Source organism: Pterocles gutturalis, unplaced genomic scaffold, assembly GCF_000699245.1.
Source record: "Pterocles gutturalis isolate BGI_N339 unplaced genomic scaffold, ASM69924v1 scaffold23531, whole genome shotgun sequence".
Lineage (NCBI taxonomy): Eukaryota > Metazoa > Chordata > Aves > Pterocliformes > Pteroclidae > Pterocles > Pterocles gutturalis.
This window is the reverse complement of record NW_010103723.1, coordinates 6,385-32,370: the sequence shown is the minus strand read 5'-3', so window position 1 is coordinate 32,370 and position 25,986 is coordinate 6,385. Positions and strand designations below refer to the sequence as shown.

General features: G+C 37.8%; 1 protein-coding gene across 1 annotated transcript; it reads left to right on the top strand.

The window, feature by feature from the left end:
• Nucleotides 1-3,890: 3,890 nt before the first annotated feature.
• Nucleotides 3,891-24,498, top strand: STAU1 (staufen double-stranded RNA binding protein 1). Its single transcript, XM_010086820.1, is given in 16 exon segments — nt 3,891-4,167; nt 5,002-5,126; nt 6,513-6,669; nt 8,283-8,421; nt 9,957-10,122; nt 15,675-15,773; nt 17,094-17,324; nt 17,889-18,032; nt 18,698-18,844; nt 19,665-19,737; nt 20,105-20,224; nt 20,227-20,417; nt 21,148-21,270; nt 22,779-22,864; nt 22,964-23,011; nt 23,509-24,498. Coding segments are annotated over 16 exon segments (2,130 nt in total). The 5' UTR covers nt 3,891-3,974; the 3' UTR covers nt 23,597-24,498.
• The last annotated feature ends 1,488 nt before the right edge of the window (nt 24,499-25,986 follow it).

Below are 25,986 nucleotides of genomic sequence, written 5' to 3'. Positions count from 1 at the left end.
GAGTTCTAGCAATGCTTCGAGTGCTGTATAGGGGTCACCTATTTGTGCTAGTACTTGTCTTGAAAAGTTTGAAGTAGCTGACCCCTGATTACATGGAAAAATCACCTGAAATACTCTTTGTTTATCTGCTGAGACGACCTTTTTAAGTTGTTAGCCTCAACTTTCTGGGTTATGGTGCTTTTTCTTGGATAGTTAGGATTCTGTAAGCCTGTCATAGAGCAGAGGGCATATTACTTTGTAAGAGCACTGTAAACCCTTTTATAATCCCCAAATAACCTATAATTAAATGTGCAATGATGGACAGGGAGTTCTTATACCCTGGTGAAATACTTCACACAAATCAACTACAGTATAAACTTCACAGGTGTCTGAAAAAAAATGAAAAAATACAAACAAAATTCCAGTTTGTTTTGTTGGGCTGTGCTTTGAAGTTGCTTGTCAAAGAATGAGCTAAATGTTTTTAGAAAGAAAGCATAATATATGTTTGTATATATAAACTTGTAAGGTATAATCTTGTAAGTTACTACCTGGTGTCTAAAATTGTCAGAAATCTGTAAAGTGGAATTTCAGCAATTCACAAGATGTTTTTAATGCCTGTTTGCTTTGGTTCTGCCTGAATTCAATCTAATGAACTCTGAAATCGTTCTGAATTGGTTGCTGATAACTTGCAGATGTAGATTCAACTTTTGCTGTGAATATAAAAACGGGAGATTGGTACACTGGTGAAGGAGAGAGAAACATTATATTCACTTAAATTAAAAATGATCCATTCACTTGGAAAATTTTATTTACCCTGATAGTAAATTTCTTTTCGGCAGTGGTGAAAGAGTGGCATGCCTGGGTACTCAGCTACCTGAGTGCCTTGGGGAGCACCCTGGATCAGCAGGGTATTCTGCAGCTTTCAGATTTCTATTTCAAGTAAAGATACAGCCTGTTGATTCATTAACATTTCTTTTCCGTTAGGCATTGCACCTTTAGGAACAGTCACGGAAAGGAGCACTCACAGGAGCCTGTTGAGTGCATCTTTTCTCTCTTGCTGAATTACTGCCCCAGAGGCTGGGTGTGTGTGTCATTTTGGCCACTGGGAACTGCAAAGCGTTTTGCAAAGAAGGGTGAGTGGGATTGTTACCATCTTCTAGACACATAAAGCGAGCTGTGCTTAAGCTCTGCGTACTTGTTTTCTTGTGAGGTTGGAAGGCTCTTGGGTTCCCAGAAGGTACATAAAGGCTGAGCTCTTCCAGTTTGTTGAAAGGTTGGGGAGGTGAGTTCCAGCGAGGTGTGCTTCAGACACTTTCCTCGCTCCGTCCTTGGTCTGTTTGGGTGTGACTGGGCAGCCAGCCTGACAGAGAAGCTGGGCAGTTGGTCCCTGTGCTGACAATAGCAGGTTATGTGCTACGGACGTGTCTGCAGCATTTTTTTTGTCTGGTAGTGGAATGTGCACAGCTGAAGTCTATTCGGAATTGGGTCGGTTTCCAAAACGTTATTATTTCAAGCAGTAGGATGTGACCTCAAGTCTCCACAGATTTTGGTAAATAATGGCTGAATTGTCTGTCCTGGATATCCTTCTAACCAGAGGTGTTTGAAGAAAAGCTTTTTCAAGCTGAACGCTGATGGCTCTAACTCTTAATGGAGAGGGATCTGGGCAGAGAGCGGTCAGAGCCGTACTGCGTGAGGTTCTGTAGTACTCTGCCGTAAATATAGAAATGAACTAATAATATCCTTCTCAGAGACTTCCCTTCTTAGAGGGAAAAAAAATACTAGGGATCAGTATAGTGTTCCTCCCTGCATTTGTATGATAGCTGACTAGACAAGCACTTTAACTTTGGAGCTGAAATTCCTTGTTCCCCAAGCGAAAGTGATGAGAGATAAAGCAGGGCACTGGCCTTCACTGAAAACCAAAATGCTTGTGGGAAGAGTTTTCTGAGGAGAATGCCAGACTTCCTTTCCAGCGTGAGCTGAAAGATCCTGATGTTATTGACTTCAAAATAAAAAATGTTGGTGTCATCTTCTCAAAATGTGTGGATTAGAGACTGTTTAACTTCAGTTACTTTGAAGGGCCTTGCACTTCAGCAGAAAAGGAGAATTAGCTTTTTTATTGTACTGCAAGATTTTATAGTCTTTTCCAGGCAATTATTATTATTATTGTATTATCTTTGAAATTTTGCAGTGTTTCTGGTGATGCTCCTGGAATGAAAATTAGTGATAATAAAAGTATTACCCTGGAGTCTTGTTCTACATACTTTTCATCTTTGTCTTACAACTTCTTGGAGTTCCTCTAGACAGACTCCCTGATGCCATTTCCCAGTTACAACGCACCCAGTGTGTGACTTCTGCACATCCAGTAGTCAAACAGAGGATTTGTTTTGAGTATAATCTATACATAGATCTTCTGAACTAATGAGATCTGAACTAATTTCTCTGTAGTAAAAAACATAGTTATCCAACTGGTAGTATGATAAGGCTGACATGTTTATGACGTCTTTTCAAGGTAAAAATATTCCAGGAGGTAGATTAGTTGTTGTATCTGTTGCTTCCCAGGAGCTGCTTTCCTCTTATTTCATAAACAAATAAGTCTTTGTATCTGTGAATGTATTAACCCAGACTCTCCTCTTAGGTTTGTTTTGTCAGTAACTAGCTAAAAACTTCACTCTGACTCATTGCTGCTCCTCTTACAGTTGGAAGTCCATTCACAGGTTCAGAATTTGAAGCTCACAGAGCACTAGTGGAGTTGGGTTGCTACTAATAGCTCCCTGGTGGTATCTGGAGCAGTGATTTCTCCTTTTCATCTGGAAATTAGGAGAGAATAAACCTTTTGCTGCCCTAATAAAATCATTAGGTGACCAGGTGTGCAAGTGTGCGTGCCTTTGGGTGTAAAATGCATTTATGTGGCTGTAAAATTTATTTTTAATAAATAAATTGCTGTGTGGATGGTAAGTGGATATGGGCAGCTGAGCTCTGGCAGCAGTGAGAGCCTTCAAACTGCAGCCTGTTGGTGTATATTTAGGTTTAACTGTCTGAACACGAAGATAATGTTGCATCCATGTGTAAGAGAAATCTAACGCTGATTTGTCAGTGGAGGAGAGACCTATCCCAGTTCTTCACTTTGGGGCAAGTTCATCGTTTGGAGGTGTTTTTTCTTACGTGTACATAGATGCCCGTGAGCACTTTGAGCACTTGTTCACAGTGTTGCAAGGCCAGATAACTGAACTGATGCTTGAACTGTGACTGAGACATGTTCTGACTTCAGTGGAAGTAAGCTTCAAAACGCATGAGTTTATAAAGTTTATGAGCTATTACACCTTCCCTTTTCCCCGCCATAGCTAGCTCAGCGTTTTCTGCTGGACACCAGTTGTGTTCCCCTGTAAATGGTTAGGCGTCCTTGGTGATCTTGGGGAAAAAACATATCATTATAATAAAGGGTGCATGCTCTAAATAGTTGTTTTGTAAAGACTGCATTTATTGCTTGCCCTTCCAAGTTAAACACTTTTAATGTCAAATGGCAGAAGGCATGAAATGTAATCTGTTCATGAAAGCTGCTCTTTGTTTAGTACAGTGGCTATCAGTTTAAGGAACTGGATTTGTTTTGTAAGTGGATTCAGTGATGCCAAAAACAGATGGGTAGTTGATCTGAAGTGAGCAAGCATAAATACAGCTTCTGTAGTACTTCTTTGTAAATGAAAGAAATGTGAAACTGAAATGAGAGGGCATATGGACAGCAATATGCTGTTAAACCGGCTGCCTGAGTGACCTGTTGCATGCACAATGGAAACAATGGATGCTGGATTGAACACTTTTTCCTCTTTTTGCTAATGGAGAAGTAGTTTCAATAGATTGTTAGTTAAAGAACGCTGGATGTTAAACATAATCTTTTTTTCATCTTTACCTTTTAGGTCAGCAATTTGGTTTCATCGCACTGAGTTTGCCTGCATTCAAAGCTGTTCACCTACAGTAATTTGCTCTGGTTGGAAGTGAACATGTCTCAAGTTCAAATTCAGAATCCTTCTGCTGCCCTTGCAGGGAGCCAAATACTGAATAAAAACCCATCTCTCTCACAGCCTTTGAGTATTCCTTCTACTACTAGTTCTTTGCCCTCTGAAAATGCAGGTAGACCTATCCAAAACTCTGCTTTACCCTCTGCATCAGTTACATCCACCAGTGCAGCTGCAGGTAAGATTGAGTGTCTGTTACCAAGTGTATATGCTCTTACTGTTTACAGCTTGGCAGGATACATTCCTGATGTCTTGCACCTATAAATACTTTAAAAGCAGTACTTATCCAACTACAATAGCTTGTAATGCTTTCTCACTATTGAATGAAATTTGTTGAGACAGATGGGTGTTTTCATTCACTGGTGTTTTCAGTCTGACTGAACTTTTCCATGAAGTTCTAATAATTAATTAAAATGTTTGTAATAGTAAAGGATATTTAAAAGTGTACAAGACTGAATTTTAAAAACATTGCTGTCGATTTGTTCTATAAGTAGCTTGTTTGACGTATAAACAATGTGTTTGAAATTGTTTAGTTCTTTTATGACCAGTTTAATGATAAATATATTGTGCTAATAAAACATAATAGAGTGAATAAAAGGTAATAAATAACAGATAATAGGGGAAAAATAGGAGAAGGAAAAATAAATTAACTGACTTTTTGAAAGTTATTCAAAGCGAATGACCACGATGGATGCTTAGAAGATTTGCTCCTTGAAGTGTGCTACCTAAGATGTAAGCTAAATGCAAGAGTCTCCTAACTTCTGTCTTGCATTAAAACATTGAATTTAATGATACTATCTGTTAGGCATGCACATTGCTTGGGAATCCCAGAGTCCCGCAGATTCTTGCCAGTTTGGCTAATGAGCAGAGCTGTCTATTCCAGCAAATCTTTTCTGAGTAGTAGTGTGTTACAGACAACTAAATGCTAAGCCAATGAGATTTTTTTTTAATTAAAGATTGTAGTGAGTTCATAGCTACTTGTTCATTTATCTGATTTTATGTAACCTTTCAGCTCCTTCAAACATGGCAAACCCCAAAGAGAAAACCCCCATGTGTCTTGTGAATGAGTTAGCCCGTTTCAACAAGATTCAGCCTGAGTATAAGCTTTTAAGTGAGCAAGGTCCAGCTCATTCTAAGGTAAATACTCATGTAAGTTTGTTATTGTCCCGTGCGATGCAGGAGGATTTATGGCAGTTATGTTTCTTCAGGAAAAATAGTACATAAGGAGTTGCAGTGCTTTTGTGTCTATGTGGTTGGTGATGTACAAATCTATATTTGTTGATATGCCCGAAATAAGTTTTATTACTTAATTTTAAGATTTGTTCTCTCTTGTGCACATAGTAACTGAATGTTGCTTTACTGTTGCTCTGTTTTATGTGTAAATGAAATGAACCTTTCTATCCTGATTGCCCAATATTTGTAAAACAAGGATCTTTGTATACATTCTTTAATGCCTGACTGAACAGCGCTGAACATCCGTCAGTTCTGGAACAGTTACTTTAGCAGAGGAATCTTCAGTTCCTCCCAGTGGAACTATAGGAATGCCTAGCATAGACCAGTACGTGGTGTGCATCCCATATCATGGCATATCTTACACAACGTGTCAAAATCTTGGTAATACACAATTCCTTTGGTGTTCTGTTCCTATGCAGAAGGTTTTTCAGGAATACAGCAAATACAGAAGCAGCTTGCATCTCCTTCAGGTGCTTACTGGAACAGTGTTTGGTGTATGTTAGAGGAATTGCCTTGGAATTGAATAATACTAACAACTGCAATCTTGTGTCCAAAATGTGTAATGTCAGCTTCAGTGTGCAAAGGAGGCAAGGTTTGCATTTACAAAAAGTATGGAATAACATTCAGAGCATCTGTTCACTGGTGTTTTCATTCTGATTGAACTTCGTTTAACTACCAGGGAGACCTTGGTTTGCTGTTGTCTGATTAACTTGTGGAAATTTAGGGCAATATATCCCTTCCTTATCCCACTTACTTAAAAAGAAGTGTCACAGAGCTTTGCTCTATAATCAGGTAGGCTTGTGCTCACCTGTGGGCATATAGAACCTTTTATGTTGCAACGTGAACTTCTCATTCTTCAAACTGCTGAGAAATATAATGTTAAAAAAAAAAAGCTTCACAGTATTAAAGCAAGAATTGAGTTGTGTGGAATAAAGAAGTCTGAATTTCAAGGCTGCTCTTCAGAGTGATGTTGGCATACTAGCTTTCCGTGTAGCTGTCATCTCTATACATTTTGATCTTTTCTTTTTAGCCTCTACGATCTCATGCAGTATGCAGGATGGTTACTAGCTGCAGTTATTGTGAAATTCTTAGTTCAGTAATCAGGGAAATCCTGCTGATGTCTGAAATGTTTAAAATTTGGGGATGGCGTGGCAGTTGAGGAAAGCTTTGGTTACTGTATTCTCAGCTTTTGCATCACTAAAAGACTCATTGTTTTGTGTAAGAGGGTCTAGTAAATAACCTGAATTCTGAAGCAGGTTGTAATAAAATCCATGTCTTTTGTTTTTTGAGGTGTTTACAGTGCAACTGACTCTCGGGGACCAGCACTGGGAAGCTGAAGGAACTAGTATCAAAAAAGCGCAACATGCGGCAGCTGCCAAAGCTTTGGAAGGGACAAAATTCCCTAAGCCTACAGCTCGTCCATCTCGTAGTGAAGGCAAGAATCCAGGTATATGCCACAACAAACTGATTAAAAAAAAAAAAAATAATACACCTTTCTGGTTTTGGTATGTATTTTAAAGTTGTGAAAGGATGAATAAAAACAGTCATTTTGCACATTTAACAATGGCAATTCTCAGGTTTTGTGAGAACATAATCTTGATTTAATCTTTGATCATTGTAGGCAATGTGGTAAAAAATCATCCTAGTTAAAAGTATAGGGCTTTTCCATCAAGACTTGAAGAACCCACTGCTTAGCTTACTGTTTTGTTGTGTAACACTTGGTGGAATCCTGGAAAACATGTTTATCCTAGTCTTTAAAAAAAAGAAAGTGAAGTGGAAAAAAAAAAAAAAAACCCAAACAACCAAAAAACAAACCCCCAAAAATCCCAAAAAAAACCAAAACAAAGAAAACTATGAGGAATTTGGTCACAGAATCATCTTTGGCATGAGCTGATGAATGTATTGATAATTCTGACAGGATAACTCAAAAGCTTGACAATAAGGATGTCTTTGGAAATGTAAGTAAAAAAAAACAAACAAAAAAACCTGTTAAATCTGTGTTAAGGGATTGGATCAGAACTTTGAAATTTGCATAATTGATACTACTTTAAAGATAAATAGATGTTGATTTATATAAAAGCAGTTAAGTTGTAGCTAGCTGTGTTTAGGAAACTTCATACTTTACTAGGATTGCTTCTAAGGTATATTTAAAATGTAAAATTAAGTATGAACTAGCTTTGCATCTTTTTCAAAATTATTAGGGCAGCATTGGTACATTCATCAAAGGTTAAAACTTATCTTTTGTGCTAGTTGTATTCTGGTATCACCTAAATTCTTTCTTTAGAAACACTTCATGCAGGCAGCAGTGAAAATATTAGAAGGTAGCAATTATTTTGTCTGTGTAGTTTCGTCTTCTCTTGGCAATTGCCTTAAAACACTGTTGTACTAGAGTACTCACTGTTTTTTAGCCAGAGAGGCCTGTGAAAATTGACCATTTCTTTGACTGTTCTTTCTCAAATAAGAAGAGTCAGTGAGTCAATTCCTCATCCACACGGTATCTGCATTGAGAGATACGTTTATAGCCTTCAGCAGCGATATACCTTCCTTTCGAAGATGCCAGTTGCAGTTTGAAAATAGTCATAAAACCCCTTCTTAGGTCATTGAGTACAAAGAGAAACGTTGGATCATTCCCAGTAAACAACAGACACAGAAGCTGTGTTGCATGTCTGTTAATTTAAAAGTATTTTTGAGGGAAGAGAAATTTCTGTTCTGCAGACCACATCATTAGACATGCTGTAAAAATAAACACATTGGTAGCTTCAGAAGTTTAAAGCAAAATAAAATAAAAATCCAACAAACCAACAAACAAAGCCCCCAGCAAATTCACTTTCTTGTAACAGGATTTGTCAGAGCTGCACTAGACCAATAATTTAATATACATCATATACATTTATTTTCTTTGTGTTCATTAGCATTTCTGTTCAGAATTCATTCATGTAAGATACTGCATATGGCAAAACTTGAGCTCATTTTTCCCTGCTTTGAGACAGCATAAGAGTTCAGATTGTTTCAGTTCCTTGTGACATTTGGACAACTCTATTTATATTCCTTTTTATTTAGACAGTGTAACCCCCACAGTGGAGTTAAATGCACTTTGCATGAAGCTGGGAAAGAAACCTATGTACAAACCTATTGATCCTTATACGGGGATGAGATCCACTTACAACTATACTATGAGAGGTGGTACTTATCCTCCACGGTATGTATTGCTTAATTTTTTTTGGTTTTGCAGTCTCAAATCTTTGAACTTTCGCTCTCTTTGTCCCAGTGCTTTGATGCTATGTTCTGAAGACTAGCTAAAAATACAGTGTCCCTTAAAGGGATATTCAGCTTGAAATACAGCCAGCATACAAGGCAAAAGGTTTTGATAAGTACACCCCATTAATATCTGTAATTTGTCTTATTTAAGTTTTTTTTTGTTCTTTGGGTGGGAAAGAGAGGAAAAGGGAACTGAACCAAACGATGAAGTGTTTTTGAGAGCATTCAGATATAGCCAGCTTTATGAAGTGAATAGCTAAATACTATAGAATCACAGACTGGTTTGGGTTGGAAAGGACCTTAAAGATTATCCAGTTCCACCCCCCTGCCATGGGCAGGGACACCTCCCACTAGCCCAGGTTGCTCAAAGCCTCATCCAGCCTGGCCTTGAACCCCTCCAGGGGTGGGACATCCACAGCTTCTCTGCGCAACCTGGGCCACTGCCTCACCACCCGCACAGGAAAACATTTCTTCCTAATATCTAATCTAGATCTCTCCTCTTTCAGCTTAAAACCATTACCCCTTGTCCTGTCAGTCCACCCCGTGATCCAGAGCCCCCCCCATCTCTCTTGTAGCCCCCTTTCAGCACTGGAAGCTGCTCTAAGGTCTCCCTGGAGCCTTTTCTTCTCCAGGCTGAACACCCCCAACTCTCTCAGCCTGTCCTCGGATGGGAGGTGCTCCAGCCCTCTGACCATCTTCATGGCCTCCTCTGGACCCACTCCAACAGGTCCATGTCCTTCTTATGTTGGTGTCCCCAGAGCTGGATGGAGCACTGCAGGAGGAGGTCTCAGGAGAGCAGAGGGGGAGAATCACCTTCCTCGACCTGCTGGTCACGTTTCTTTTGGTGCAGCCCAGGACACGGTTGGTTTCTGGGCTGCCAGCGCACACTGCTGGCTCATGTTCAGCTTCTCATCAACCAGCACCCCCAAGTCCTTCTCCTCAGAGCTGCTCTCAAGCCGTCCTCGACGGTGCACTTGATCCCACTGTCCACATCTCTTCACAAAGGTGTTGAACAACACCAGTCCCAGTACTGACCCCTCAGAAATGCTAACTATTTCATAGCATTTCTTACCTAAATATTTATTACATTTCCTTTCTGTGTAAAAGCAAAAGTGGCAAAAAGAGTTTGATGCTTTTTCCAAAGCTATTTAAATTACAGCTTCAGTTTAAAGACTTTTATATGCGCATAGGAATTGGGAATTCAAAACTTCTGGGCCTGCCAAGTCTTTAAAAGCATAGTTACATTGGCTTTCTCTGTTCTAGTTGGTTAGAAACATGTTTGTATTGTAAACCAAGAAGTGTTGATACTCTCTTTCAAATCTTTTAGACATTAAATCAAAATTTGGCTTTTTAATACTAGTGCTTCAGTGCTGAGTCATGGTTACTGAGATTCAAGATATCCATTCACATATAACTTATGTTTCTGTTTACTTTGTAGGCCAAAGTATTTGCTCATTTAGATCTCTCTCTTTGCAGGTACTTTTACCCATTTCCTGTTGGGCCCTTACTTTATCAAGTTGAGCTTTCGATTGGAGGGCAGCAGTTTCATGGGAAAGGAAGAACAAGACAAGCTGCTAAGCATGATGCAGCTGCTAAAGCACTGAAAGTTCTGCAGAATGAGCCCTTGCCTGAGAAACCAGAGGTGGGAATTAATCTTAGTTTTGTAAACATAAATTGCTAAAATAAACTGAGATATTGTTGATTTTTTCCTCAATGAGAGGAAGATGACAGTTGTGTAATTTAATTCTGTGTAGTAGTGTTGACCTACTTGTGTCAATAGAAACTTTGATTTTAAAACATAAATTTCTATGGAACTAGAGTTTTCCCAAATTAAGTTATATTAATTCTTTTACTGTCATGTTTTTCCACAGCAATGCTATAGACCTCTGTCAGATATGAGCACTGGAAGCATAGATAGGAACTAATATCTTATCAGGTACAGATCATATACAAACTTCTGAAGAAGTGTGTAAATGGGGTACTTGCGTTCTAGTACGGGCAACATAGAAACCAGACATGGGTTTGCTTCCTGGGCAAAATTGCTACATGATTTTGGAAAGAACCATGGAAGTTCTATAAAAGCAGGAAGTTCATGGAAGGAGTAAACTCATAGATTTATTTTGATGTGAATATAAGAAGCAAATTTTTATCCCTCTGTATATTTATGGCTGCCCAGTGCTTTCAATTCCAAGACCCCGTTGGCTTTTTTCATGCTTTTTTGTTAAGTTGCTCAGGCAGAAGGTCTCATTCTGTGCACGAGTTACTCATAGCTTCTAGGGCTGGTTGACTGTGTGCACCTTCTCCCCATGTGTCAGCAGACTGTTTTGGCCAAAGACTACTATAAGGAGAGTACTTAGTCTTTCCTATATGGGCTCATTACACCTGTCTGAGTTATGAGGACTTGATGTTAGAACTAAGAGCAAGACATCTATTGAGGTACTCCATGCTGGCATCTAGATGGTGTTGAGGAGGAGGCCATGCACTACAAACCTAGAAGCAAGAGAAACTAGGACATTGCCAGAGAGGTGAGGTTAGTCTGGTGACTTACAGTCTGGGGAGCATGGGGACTTGCTGGATATGGAGTCTGGCTATGTCCTGAGAAAGAATGAAAGTGAAGAATTGGGCAAGAAGGTGACAAAGGGTCTCAGACCAGGAGAAGAAAATAGCTGGGAGCTACCAGGAATGGCAGAGCCAGAGGACTGAGGAAATGTGGTGTGAAGGCAAGAGACACAGCGTTAAAACTTCCGAGTGTGTGTGTAGGAGAGAGCATTGGTGTGTAGGAGAGAGTATTGCCCAGATAATTGGGCAAAAACACTGGATCTGATGGATCAGGGAAGATGGAGACGCTGATGGTAGTGGTTCAGGTGACAGAAAGCTCTCCTGGAGGAATGCAGATTATCGAATGATGGAGACTGCTAAGAGTCAAGGGATTGCAAATGCTAATGGGGAGAATAGAGTGGTGCTGGGAATAGAAGCTGAAAGAGCAGAGATGAGTTCTGCACTGAAATCTATAATGGGTGGTAGGCAGAGCGTGGTCAGGGACAAGCTGGAGGTCTTCACACAGGAGAGGTCAAGCCTGAGGGGGATGTTCCCCTTCAGTGCAGGGGAACCCCAAATTCCTGAGTGGTGGTGTTCTGTGTCAGTAATGCATAACATCATCTTTTGCACTCACCCTCATAAAAACTGACCTACTGTCATCAGCCATTTTCTCACCTCAGGTCACAAAGTTCTAAGTACTGGACCCAAGGAGTCCAACTCTGCAGAAAATAATAGGATCACATGTAACTGAATTATTTTCTGTTCATTGTTTTAGAAATGGTTCTGTACAAGTGACTTTCTGAATATTTGGAGAGTTGTGGTTCACGTTGAGTAATGTGAGGTCTTCAGAACAAACACTGCAATTTTCTTTACATAACCATGTATACTTTTTATAGGATGTCTCATTCAGTGTAGGGTGTAAATTGAGAGGTAAAGGAAGGAAACCACAGAGTCTCTCTTTTTTGGTTTGGTTTTTTTTTTTTTGAGGACATAAGGGAAATACTATTGTGAATGATGCAAGAGATTGCAAGAAGGGAGAATTATTTTATGAATACAAGAGTTGCAAGCTTGCTGGGAGCTGGCTGAATGCTGTCTTGACCCTGCTATACATGCTGGGCAAGTCACAAACTTTCACAAGAAACATGCATTTGTCATTTTATTTTTCTGCTTACGTTTGACTTGTCTGCCAAATGAACAGTAAGGAATGCAGCTATGCTTAAGAAGAGCAATCCTTTGAGCAGAGGGTACTATTTTAAAACAATCACTCTGATAAATCAGATCTTAAAGTTTGGTACTTAAATGCTAAGTTCATGTATATTTGTGGCTTTCAAATATTGTAGTTTTAGAAATGTGAGGGAATTGCTGTTTTTGTAACTAGACGAGATGAAGATAAAATAAGGAAGATTTTACCACAGAGTGAGCCCTCTTTATTCTTGCATTCAGTGAGGCAAGGTCCTTGAAGGATACGGTAGCACAAGATCAGAAGAGATGCTACTATAATGCATGTATACAGTGGAAGCAAATTATATTTTACAAGCAGACATAATCGTGATGCTTCCTACCTGTCATCTGGTGTTGCCAGTAATTTTCCTTTTAAATTTAGTTATTTTGGGGTATCCCATTTGTGTGTGTGTGTAAACAGAATATGCTTAAGATTGAACTCTCATGTTTTTTGTTGCTTTTTTAAATGTTGAAATTTTTTGTTATTTTTATTTTACAAATTTTTGTATTTACAAGATTTTACTCTTGTATTTTTAAATTAGATCATATTCAGTGCTTAAGAATAAATTATTGAATAAAATTATTAGAGTTTAAGGGTAAGAATGACCTTTTCCCACACCTTCTCAGACTGCAAATCTAGAAGGAAGTGTCAGGGAAAAAATTCAATAATATTAGCTTGCAACAGGACAAAGCCCTGCCTGAACAACCCGATTTTATTTTAAAGTCTGTTCTGCTTTGAGTGTGAGGCTGTAGTAGGAGACCTCCAAAGGACCCTTCCAACCTAACTGGAGTTACGACACACTGACAACGTTGCAGAACGGGGTTACTTTGCATATTCAAAGACAGAGATGATCAAGCATCGATTTAAAGCTTAGAAAACATAGACAGCTATGCTTTCTACCACAGTTCTTAGGCAGAAATTCTAACTTCTGCCTGAAAATACTAAAACCAGAATTGCTTCTATGTTTTCTGCCAACTTATGTGGTAAATATCAGCTGCTCTTTATACCCTAACATGGAAGACAGCAGACTGATAGCGATGTTGAAATCAGTCCAGTTCTAATCACCAACTCCACTGGTTTTCATCATTTGCTTATAAGCAGTCTCTGAGGAAGTGCATGTGGAAAGAGTTCCTAGAAGAGGGTGAATCCCTGTTAAAGGAGTGCACTGCCTTTGCAATTTGCTTGGGAGTTTTCAATCTATCACTTTTGTTTACTTTTGTGACTGTTTTTTTCACTTGTTAGAGATGGGTTTGAAAATTTGGTGAGAGCTGAGAGTGGTAAATGCTTGTATTCGTGGCCTTGTTCTGATTTAGAGGCATAGATTCCTTGGAGAGTTTAGTCTATGCGCACATACAAACTGCTTTAAAAGCAAACTTTATAAATCATCTGCCTTGAGGTTTTTTTTGGGAAAGAGGGAGAGCATGTGTTTATGATTAAGTTTTATTTATAAAATAAACCAGTCCAGAACTCAAATAGAGGGAAAATAATTAGGAAAATAGCTATAGTCTGTTAATTGTTATTTTGCTATTAATTTACTATTCTTAGATAAAGGTACTGAAGAAAAGTATCTATCTGTGTTTTACACCATGTGAACAGATTTGGAACATGACAAGAATGTACACCATAATAACATAAATAATTTCATACTATTTATTTGTATTGTCTTGAAAGGATATTAAATGGGAAAAAAATCTAATCCAATAAAGAGAAGTCCTGGTCATCTTCGCAAGGCAAAGTGTCCTAATTTGAATAATTGGAATATATCTGAAATTACAAGGAGGGGAAAAATATTTGTAATTTAAGTGATTGTGGTAATGTTTTGACAGTAAAGGTGGCGACAGATCATTCCTAGAGATGCTGGCAGTAAACTTGCTGTAACACCTAGACTGTAATAAAATAAGATCTTAGTAGTTCAAATATTTTTTTTTCTGGGTACATGATGCTATTTGTTTTGAACTTACCAATTGCATTTGAAATAGGTTTTAGAATATGATGATCAAGACTTTTGACTCCTGTATTCAATCTTGGTTTTGCCAATTTTTACCTGCGTTGTGCCTTCTGCTGAGGTATAGTATGGTTCCTCTAGCGTAGGGGTTGCCTCCAGGGTTCTCACGCAGCCTCACACGCAGTGTGTGTCCCTCGCTCCCGTGGGAGTGGTGCCCTCATGTGGTCTCAGTTTTCTAGGACCTGAAGATCGGTCTATGTACACCTCCACATAGAGGACACTGGATGTAGTAGTGGGATCAGAAGTATCGGATGTTATAATTGTAAAAGGATGTTGGGCCATAGGTGCTCTTTGGAAATGTTTGCAACTTGAACCTGAAATACAAGGGCAACTCCTAAGAACAGTGTGAAATCTGATGGGACAGTGGGAGGAGTGAAAATCACAGATTAATTTTACTCATCTTTTGTTCTGTGATGGGAAGAGGCTGCTTGAAGTGGTGGGAAAAAAAATTCCTTCATGTTTTAATCTAACTTGTTAGTAACAGACACTGGGGGTACTTGCTACCATCAAAACTAGTTGTAGTCAATGAGAGCTCTCTAGCATATTTCCTCCGCTCCAATAAAATATTTAAATTATTTTTATTACCTGGTTGCATAACTAGTATTGTGGCATGATGTAATTGGTGAAATTGTTGCTATTCATCTTTATCATAATCTTTCCAATATCACTGCTGGACACTTAGTCTTAAAATTTCTCTGTTGCTGTTACCATGCCTCTTAGTTCATGTTGATCCCAACATCAGTGAAGACATTTTTGGAATCACAATCAAAATTTTACCTGGAGATACGTAGAAGTGCCTGTAGGTAAGCTTCACCTGGCACTGCTGTCCTCCTAGCAGGTGTAAGTTCTCAGAGATGTACACCTTTTGATTTAAGGCAACTTCCTGATAGTATGTTCTTCAGATGACAAAAAAATCTGTAGATGAAATACTTATGAGGGAGCACGTTCAAAGACAGGACTATGCCAGGGTCTAACTAGCCATCCTTTATTCACATTGGTCCCATTCTCAGAATCTTTATTTTTCCTGCCCTTTCTCTTATCTGATACTGTCTTAGTGCTTTTGGTACAAATGTCCAATCAGTATATGAAAATTGTATTTCATAAAGGTACTTCCATTTGGAAATCACTTCATTTAACACTTCAGTTTGTTTTTCTATAAATAGATTTTTAAACCTACTGGCCCTTATTCCATTTGTTCTTTCCTGTAACGAGCACATGAAAATATGAAGGTTTTGTAGCTGTTACACATACACCTTAAATGGCTTCTTAAGTTTCAGTTCTGTAGTATGTGTGCTGCGTTTCTACACATTCACGTAAAATGGCAGTAAAGGTTAGGCTACTTAAAATTTTGAGAGTTCAGTAAACTGGTTGGATGGATAAAATTCAACTTAATAGGATCTTTATTTTAAATAGAGTATGCTTCTTTTAGGTTAACGGAAAAGAACCAGATGATGAAAATCTCAATAAATCTGAAATAAGCCAAGTTTTTGAGATTGCACTTAAAAGGAACTTGCCTGTGAATTTTGAGGTATGTTTATTTTACAAGCTCTAGATTTGTTTTTATTAGAATATTAAGGGTACACATTAAGTTGAGTCTCTTCTAGATAACCCAAACAACTGACTTTTAACATGTCTTGTTAGTTGTGAATACACTTTTACCTTTGACAGTCATCCTGATTGTCTTGGGGTTTATATGGTAAAGTGAAGAAAAAAGAAAAACCCACCTGTTCACAAATTCATGCACTAAAATCATAACATGAGTGAACAGCTACGCTGTGGTTCTCTGTGCAATCTTTTTTCCCCACCTTTTGAAAAAATCAATATTACAGTGAAGAAACAAAACACATTAATGGTTAGAAGATGTAAGTGCAGAGTCGAGGCAAAAGAGTATAGCTCACTCTGAAAGACACTGATGGAAGTATTTGCTTAAGTAAGCACTGATGTGGACTACCCGCAAGTTGCAGAACCTCACAAATAGGTTTCTTTTCTTGCCATGAGGTGACCTCATGTGCATCTTACTTTCCTTTCCCTTTGGCCTGCTTGCTGCCTCTTTGCCCTCCTTCATCATTTTAGTTATCTTAAATCAATAGGTTCCATAGGAGCATCTCTGTTTCACTAAAATATTAATTTATCATGCTGCTTTCCTGAGCTGGCAGAGTAACACTTAAATCAACTGTCTGAATTATTATAGTAAGAAAATGCAATTGTGTGTAACTAAACTGGTTCTAAAACTGTTCTATGAAATTTTACATGAAGCTTCCAATTATTGCAGTTAGCCCGAGCATCACTGGTAAAAATATACTGTCACACAAAGCCAGTTGTGGGTGGAAGTTCTTAATTCATTCTTGCTTTTTGACTCTGTGGATATTTTGAAGTATGATGTGTTATGAATGGAGTTGCAAGACTAAATCTGTAGTAGGCAGCTATCTTTTACATGTCTCTAGAATACTTGATTTCTGAACTAAAATGCTGGATCCTAAAGAGTTGCTTTCTCTGTAATGTTGTGTTACTGTAAAATGATGTATTTAATGAGGTGATGTTAACTGTGTGGAAGTACACACTGCTGAAATAGAACAGTCATTTTAATATTGAAAGAGTAAATCAGTAAATTAAATAAGATGGGTTAGTGAGTTATGTGTAAATTCTGTTTACTGCTTGCTGCATCTGGTCTTTTTAAAGTATGTGTTTATTTGGGTGGGATTATGTTATTAGAGTGAGTATGATTTACAGCTTTACTTTCTGGATTGTATGAGAATTTAAGTCTCTTTATCCGTAGTTCTTGAGAGAAGTTTGCTATAAACAATGTGCCCTACCATTTTTAATAAGTGTTTATCACGCTTTCACTCAGTTTTTCCCTCTGAAACAGGTGACCAAGGAAAGTGGTCCTCCCCATATGAAGAGCTTTGTAACCAAGGTGTCAGTTGGAGAATTCATGGGTGAAGGTGAAGGAAAGAGCAAGAAGATCTCAAAGAAAAATGCTGCAATAGCAGTCCTAGAAGAACTGAAAAAATTACCGCCCCTTCCTACAGTTGAGAAAATGAAGCCACGAATCAAAAAGAAAACAAAATCAATAGTGAAGGTAAGAGACAAACAGATTGTAAATCTGACTTTTAAAACTAATCATCAGATGAGAGACGTTTCTGAGTTAATTATAGACACACTTCAACTGCCTAACTTTTATCAGCACTCTGGTACTACAAATGAAATTATATTTTGCTCCCACAATGGGGTTCTGACACCACTTTTACAACAGTTATCAGTAAACTGAAGATGAAAGAGAAACCTTATTAAAGACTTAGTGGCACATAAAAATCAAGCTCTGACTTTCAAGCCTTAGACTTTAGAGCTTTGGGTTTTGCATTATTTTGCTTGTGCAAATTCTCCTGCAAGCCTTTCCCTCCTCATGTAGCAGGATTAGAGCTTGTAAAACTATTACTGGTGGTAGGCTATATGTGGTCAACTGTGACAGCAGCACCAGCTAAATTGAGTGTTTCTTTTGGCTGTGACAGTGTTTCATTAAGCAACTTTTATTTCAGTGGTTTTTAAATTCTAGAGATGAATGAATTCAGTGGCATGCTGCACTTGTCTGCTAAACCAAATATTCACAAATTTTGGCTTATTTCTTAAACATTGTTCTACATAGCTGCAAACAAGTCCAGAATATGGTCAAGGAATGAATCCCATCAGCAGACTTGCCCAGATACAGCAGGCCAAGAAAGAGAAGGAACCAGAGTACATGCTCATCACAGAACGTGGTCTTCCAAGGCGCAGGGAGTTCGTTATGCAGGTTTGTATGTTAATTTGAGAAATCTAGTTGCATGGCTGTGATGTCTTTTTTCTTTTTTGGCTTGTGGTAATCAGGTTGTCATGATGATATACAGAGTTAACAGGATTACTGCCAAATTTCCACAAAATTTATTAAGAAGCTATCTGGTGGGCTACATTCAAGAAGATAAAGGTTCAAGAAAAGTGATCTGAATCATGTTTAAAAAAAAAATTGCATAAGGCATCAGAAGTCTATGTTGTAACTGCCTAATGGTTTAATTAACAGGAATATTAATATTCTGGTAAGAGATACTGAGCTTCTTATGCTTTGTAATGTAGGGTTTATTAACATGAACCCAGGTATCCTTCATTTTGTCCTTCCCCTGAGTTATCATATGTTGCTTTAGAGTGTAGCGCTTTATGCACTCTGCATTGCAAATCCCAATAGCGCATTAGTATTTTTAATATTGAGTAGCATCTCCTGGCTTCTAATAATTAAGTGCATTCTCTAGACTTCTCTACTATCCTGGCCCATGATCATTGATCATAAATGACAACTGGCTTAGAATAATGATCGTTTGAACAATTTTGTGACTCATAGCATGCTTGAGATCTAGATCACTAAGAAGTTAAATCCTCATACTACTATTTAAGAATTGATTTGGTTTTTCTTTCTCTTTTGTCCAGGTGAAAGTTGGTGTACACACAGCTGAAGGAATGGGCACGAACAAAAAAGTTGCTAAGCGCAATGCAGCTGAAAATATGTTGGAAATTTTAGGTTTCAAAGTCCCTCAACCTCAACCTCCAAAGCCAGCATTAAAGACAGAAGAGAAGGTAAGAGTCTTTAAAAATCAACCAGTTTGATACTACAGCAAAAGCTGAGTTGAAAGGATAGCAGCTTTGCAGGGCAGGAAGTGTAGTAAATTCATGCTTTCTGCCCTAGCCAGGAAGCAGTTGTATTGAGGTGACTGTTCTCTAAATAATAGTGCATTTTGGATACATTAAGCTTTCAATTTTGCAAGCAAATCAAAGTCTCATCAGAAGGCAAATGAATGTATTTCTATTTCTTCTTTATAGAATGACTCTGAACCTGTGATAAATTATATATTTGGTTTTAAAGGTTGTAGACACGAAGGTTATAGGACTTTGTGGCAGGAATAGTTTCACATAGTCTATCATCAGTTGCAGTCAAAAGTTTGTTACAGGTCTCTTTCTTTGGTGGGTCCCTTAGCAGGGAAGGAGCCTTGCATTCTTTTATTGATTCAGCAGATGTTACCAGGGAGTTAAAATATCAAGCCTGGTTTTAATTTTCTCCTTTTCCATGTGTGTGCTCAGTTTTGTCCAGTACATTGTCCTCAGCAATACTAACTAATGTTAGTTTAACTGGCTTTATTACAGTATCTAGTTTTTAATATCTGTGTTCTTAATACCACCTCACCAGGCTGTAGACAGTCATTCTGTGAATGAGAATCACTGAACTTGGCTTTTCTTGGTTGCTATGCAATAGTTGAGGTTTTTGAATAACAAATTTGTCAGCAAAATTTTGAATAATCAGATCACCTACATCTTGAAAACTTTAAAACTTGGAGGGGAAAAAAAGTTTCAAAGGGATATTGTGGTTTTGGCTTTTTTTTTTTTTCCTTTTATTTTTAAGACACCAGTGAAGAAACCAGGTGATGGAAGAAAAGTAACCTTCTTTGAGCCGGGCTCTGAAGAGACTTCAACTAGTAAGTAACTTTATGAAAAGAAGTGTGGCCCCGTTGGCGTGTGTGTAGGTAAGATATGTTTCTCAGTCCCTTCAGCAGCTGTATGAGCAGAGGTGTGCAGCTGCTGGCTTGCAAACTAAATGTACCCCCTGGGAGGGTTTTGTTTGCTGAATCATTCATTCAATAAGCAAACTGTCTTGATGATGCTGAATCTCTAGCCCACCAAAGGTGAATCAAGCTTGCTGAGTTTGTTAATGTATCAAAAGTCAGTTGAAACAATTTTTTTTTTTTCACAAGTGGCTTTTGATGCCTATATATGTCTTTACATGCCTGCAGAAGGCCTTATAGCAATAGCTAGCATCTGTTTAGTATGTACATCTCTTCTCAGGTAATAAAGAAGACGAGTTTAGGATGCCTTATCTCAGCCATCAGCAGCTTCCTGCTGGAATTCTCCCCATGGTCCCTGAGGTTGCACAAGCTGTAGGAGCCAATCAAGGACATCACACCAATGCAGGGCAGCCCCGAATCCTGCCAAGGCTACAGTAACAGCAATGATTGCTAGAGAGCTACTGTACGGTGGTACTTCTCCTACTGCTGAGACCATATTAAAGAATAACAACTCATCAGGCCACGTACCCCACGGACCACTTACTAGGCCCTCAGAGCAGCTGGACTATCTTTCCAATGTTCAAGGAATCCAGGTAAATATTCAGCTTTGCAAGATTTCTTCCAAAGCTATCTGAACTGGTTCAACCTGTTGTTTGTTCTAAAGCTTTTTAGTTCTGCTGGTAACTGCTGTATTTTGAGGCTGCTTGTTAAGCTGAAATTCATGTACATGTTTTACTTAACCTATGGAATGTACTGAATTTTACAGATTTTTTAAATTTAGCTTTCAAATGTGCATTTCTGTACTGCATGCTCAGCTTTACTTCGGTGCTACTCTGAAGTCTTGGAAGAATAAAATTGGAAGTGGCATTTTCTGAAAATTGTCATGATGTATGAACATAATATGAACTTGAACTTGGCTGGTCTGAAATCAGGTTTTTTGAATAATCTTTCATACATTAACATGTAAGCTGTACATTTTCTTGTGTTTGATCCCTTTAATCAGAATTGCATGTAAGTTCCTATATTAATAGGTTAAAGGAGGTCAGTAGATTAAAAAGTATAATAGGGAAAATTTTAAATGCAGATAGCTGTGATCAGAATAAAGGTCCCAGCCACTTTTATTCAGAATGCTTGTAGAGCTCTCATGATTACTAAAAAATATTGCAAGTGAAATCAAACTTCAAAGTAAATGGTTCTACTGGCTTGACAGAATGATTAAAAGTAAAGTAGAGCTTAATATGTGGGCAAATAATCTATAGCAACTGTGATATATTTCCTGTACTTGATCAACAGAAAATAACTAGATCCTTCTCTTTTCTTCAGGTTGAATATAAAGACTTTCCGAAAAATAACAAGAATGAGTTTGTATCTCTTATAAACTGTTCCTCTCAGCCGCCACTGATCAGCCATGGAATTGGAAAGGATGTAGAATCTTGCCACGATATGGTATGATGAATCTTGTTGAAATGCTTTCTCTTGGCCTTCAGTGAGCTAAGGGATGCAGCGGATAGACCAAGGTTTCATATTACTGCTGGGTAGCAATTAATTAAATGCTGTACAATAATGCTAATTTTTGTCTAATATTTCACACGTTGCTGAAATGATTGATTAATGAGATCAGAATCTAATCTAAATAACCTTCAAAATGATTAATATATGCTCACAGTTTTCATCTACAGAAAACACATTTGCTTTATCTTGATATTATTTGCATGAGCGCGTATTAAAGAAAATGTATGAAAAGGAACTTTTAAAACATAAGGGCATTATCAGGTTATTTTCTTTAACAGAATGGGCTGATATTTCATTGGGAACTGTAATACTTGTGTTCCTCTTTCCAGGCTTTCTGCTAGAACGGAATCCAAAATGGAAGAAATTCAATTCACCATTAGATAGCAGAAGACACACTAAATCTGCTGAGCTGCCTTTATAAATAAGATCTTTTATTAAAAGTAGCTGAAATATTTCTTTGTGAAAGAATGAGTCCTCTAGACTGTGAACTGTAAGGGACTTTGTCTAGAAAAGACATTGCATATTGCTAGCAGCATGTACACAGTGAAAAGATTTTCATTCTTTTGGTATCCAGTGGTGACTTAAGTACTGACGGCAACTGAAGTAATAGTTTGCAATATGTAAATACACTTAGGAAAACTTGATTTTACTGATTTTTAGACTAAAGTTTTCCAGTAATTTTCTAATGGCTATAATTTGATATAGATTTCTTTGATCTTTGTCACTTAATTTTGACATTTTCATACCCTTTTCTACATCCTGCTGTAAAGAACTCCTGTAAGACAAAGCACACGAGTCAGTGCAGTAGGCAGAAGGGAAAAGGAAAGCCAGTGTGGAGCTTAAACACTGCGGCTGGGCCGATGGGAGAACCCTTCTCTGTTCAGATATTCAGCTTTCACTAATCTGCCATAACTAATCAGAGATATTCTGAAAAGGTCCACCTGAAATTGATCTGAATAAAGCTGAAAAAAATTTTCAGCTTTAAAAATTTTCCCAAAGGAGGTGACTTACATTAGCCATGTTACACAGTCATATGTTCTCTAGCTGTGTTGTATTTTTGATTCATGTGTAACTTTTTTCTTTTTCTGCAGAGGACTTTTGGTTCTGTGTATTCTAATGTCCTTTATCTCAAGCTCTGTACAGTTTGAGACACTACTAATTTAGTGTCTTTTTCCTTGATATTAACAGTACTGCTGAATTAATTTTCACCCATTGCTAGAACAATTCCAATAAGAATCCCCTGGCCACAGCACCATTCTGTTGTTTAATGCAGATTAAGTTCTACACCATTGCATTTTTTCCATCATAATTATGCATCTTAAAAAATATATATTACCAAAATTAGAACATTTACTTTGTTTCAAGTGAGGCCCAGTCCTGCTTTCACTAAATTAATGAAGTGGACTCGGGTTGGGTTGATGAGTGCTCTCTCTTCTCTTTAGGCTGCACTGAATATTTTAAAGTTGCTGTCTGAGTTGGACCAACAAACCACAGAGATGCCAAGAACAGGAAATGGACCAATGTCTGTGTGAGTGTGACCCATTGACTTTCCCTTGCATTAATGGAAACCTCTAACCCTATGATGTACAATAAACAAATAAAATGTGAGGGTTTTTTTCTTTGCCAGAAAGGTTAAAATGCCAAAGGCTGTTACCTCCTTCAGAAGGACGACAGGGTAGGTTCTATGATCAAGCTTGTAATTTTTATGTGTCAAATGCTAATTACTAAGCAGGAGAAAGTGGATAAAATGTAATGGTTGTGATATGGAGCAATTCTGACTGTGATCCATCTGCTTAAATTAATTGTTTACATACGTATGTAAATAATGTGACTTTTCAGTGTGTTTAAGCTGCTCCTCTCTTTCTAGAAATCTTCTGTATGTAAACCGTAAACAATGTATAGGCTTCACAGCTTGCTTTCAGCAGAAACACAGAGGCTGCAAATTACTCTCTTTGATCAGAGGGGAAAAGAAAACATTTAGCCTCTCATTTAGATAATAAGCTGTCAACAAATGGTGGAATTAACACGGTGCTAATTGATTAAAAATGGAGGCCTGTTATATGGCAACAAATTGTTATATGCACCTCAAATTCTTGGTATCCAATTTAGAAGCATCTTATTTGTGGAAATAGTGTTTTATCTCCTAAGTAACAGGTGTTTTCTCACTTGCAGATGTGTGAAACAAGAAATGGAAAGTGACCCTCTTCTCAAACCGGCTAACTCAAACACTTTGGGACAAACACTGGACAGCACTGCCTAAAAAAGGCTTTTGACTGGACCCAAACCTGAAAGCACCAGAGAAAATCAAATGCTTCCTATTAATGTAACCTAACTGTTTTAGAGTGCTACAGTCTTTACAACCTACTGTAGTGTCTAAATCATAACCGTTGCTTTTTCTTCAAACAGTGATAAATTTTTAGTTTCATTATGTTGTTTTGATTGAAATGACACTATAAATTTTTCATTTAAAAGTTTCTTAATTGTATCTAGAACAATAGCACAGTTTAGAAACTTTGTCTTCTGAGACTGACATGTTATCTGTGAACTAACTTGGGAAGATCATATCCATGTATGTGGTTATTTTGTTTTTATTGAAATAGCAAAGTTTCACTGGAAACAAGTTGTGTGTCCACCATTTTAAAAGTCCAATATTTTCGCAAACCTAGCGTAATTATCCAACGGTTGAATTAATTGAAACACTTTAGGAATTTTAAACTTTGATCATTTTTGGTTAATTTCTAGTTTTCTTGAGTGGGGGGTAGGGGAACTCGAATGCAATGTGACTTTAAATGATCTCTGATCTATGTTTTAAGGAATGTGTGTATAGATGGCACACAGCTCACTACATTACAGGATATGATCTCAATGTAGTGCATATAAAACCGCAGATTGATTTTCCTTGAGTGCTTTATACTGTTTAATTACATCTCCATGTAGGGCTGAAAAAAATTACCTATGTTTATATATAAACTGTGTTGCTTTTGATGTTGTGTTATTGCGCACTGAACTGTGCGCAATAAAGTTTTTGCATATGGTCCAGGTAAAGCACGATAGCCTTGCAAGTTAAGTACTGCTTCAGTTCATTGTTTACGCTGGAATTTTTTCTCCCCATGGAATGTAAGTAAAACGTAGTGTTTGTCACCAATAAATGGTAATACTAAATTTTTTTGGTTAATTTATTCTTGTATGCCACTACAGGGGCTGCTTTTTTATAGGATTTGTAATGCTTGTGATATAGTACGGGCAGTATTGTAAAGCTATGGAGTAACTGTACAATGGTTATCAATTACATATAAATAACTACTATTTAGTAATGTGGAGAATGTGAAAACCTGGCAAGGTCAAGGAAATTCAAAAGTAATTTGGGTACATTTTGTTATTTGTGCCACAGTGTGTTAGTGCAACTGTATTAATGGGAGCTTAAACTAAAGTTATGACAAGAAACCTGGCACACAGGTTGGTATGATTTCAAGGTTTAAGTCTCTACTTTTAAGTTTCCTTGTTTGCTTGTAATTTGAGTCATAACCTTGCCTTGCACTTAGTAATTTTGGGGGGTAGTACATTCAAAACAAAACTCTCCCTCTAGCAACAAAAACTGGCACCGTAGACTGACACATGACAGTGTATCATTTGGTTGTGATCTACGTTCAGTGTGTACTTAACTGGTAATCTGTAGCAGCACTTCCTAAACACCTGTGTGCAGCATGTGTAGTAACTCTTGTCAGAGAGCAGTTACTGCATAGGCTGTGTCTCGAAGCTAAATGTCTCAGCCATTTTATTTGCATTATCAGAAGCAGTTGGGCCACATTAACTGCATACCAAATTTTATTGAATCAAGTTGGTTTTGATCATTACAAGTGCAAAAAACATTGTAAAGTTTTTTGTTGGTTTTCTTTTTTTTTTTTTTTTACATTTGTAGAACTAAAATGCTGTACATTTAAAAATTAAAAGAAACTTGCTAGGCTGAGGCTTTGTATTGCAAATTCTTACCATTTAGAAACTACTTACCAAGCACTCCATGTTGGAAAACAGATACCACACTGATAGCGGTGTACATGCTCTCCCTAGAAGAGTCTTCTCTTTGGATGGGACTAGAGCCTGTTCTTTTATTTTGCAGCATTAATTTAATGATAACCCTATGTTTCATATGAACCTTCATGAAGGTACTTTGCCATAGACACCTCTCTTTCAATACTCTTAAATGCATGTCATCTTAGAGGTGCTATGTAAGAGAAGGTTCTTCTGTCAAAGACCTTGTAATGACAGCCTCGTGATGGAAGACTTCGGGTCACTGTGTGGATTCTAGGTAAGCCAAAGTGAGTTCCAGATAAAAGTGTGTTTTCTACAGCACTACAAACGCCTGCTTTTTTCTGTTGTCTCCTCCGCACTTGATGCAGCAAAGGCTAGGAAGAATGATTACATATTATACGTAATCACCTGAAAGCTTTATATGACACTTTTGTTTAACAGATACTAAAATGTTCTGCAAGGAATACACATATGAGAAAACTGAGGTGAAAGTGAAATTCTCTGACTGCAGGAGACTAGCAGGCTAGCACTGGTACAAAGCATATATTTCTGAGTACTGGCAAAGTGCTGTCTGCAAGACACCTCACCTATTTGGATTCTTTCTTTGAACTTTTTACTTTT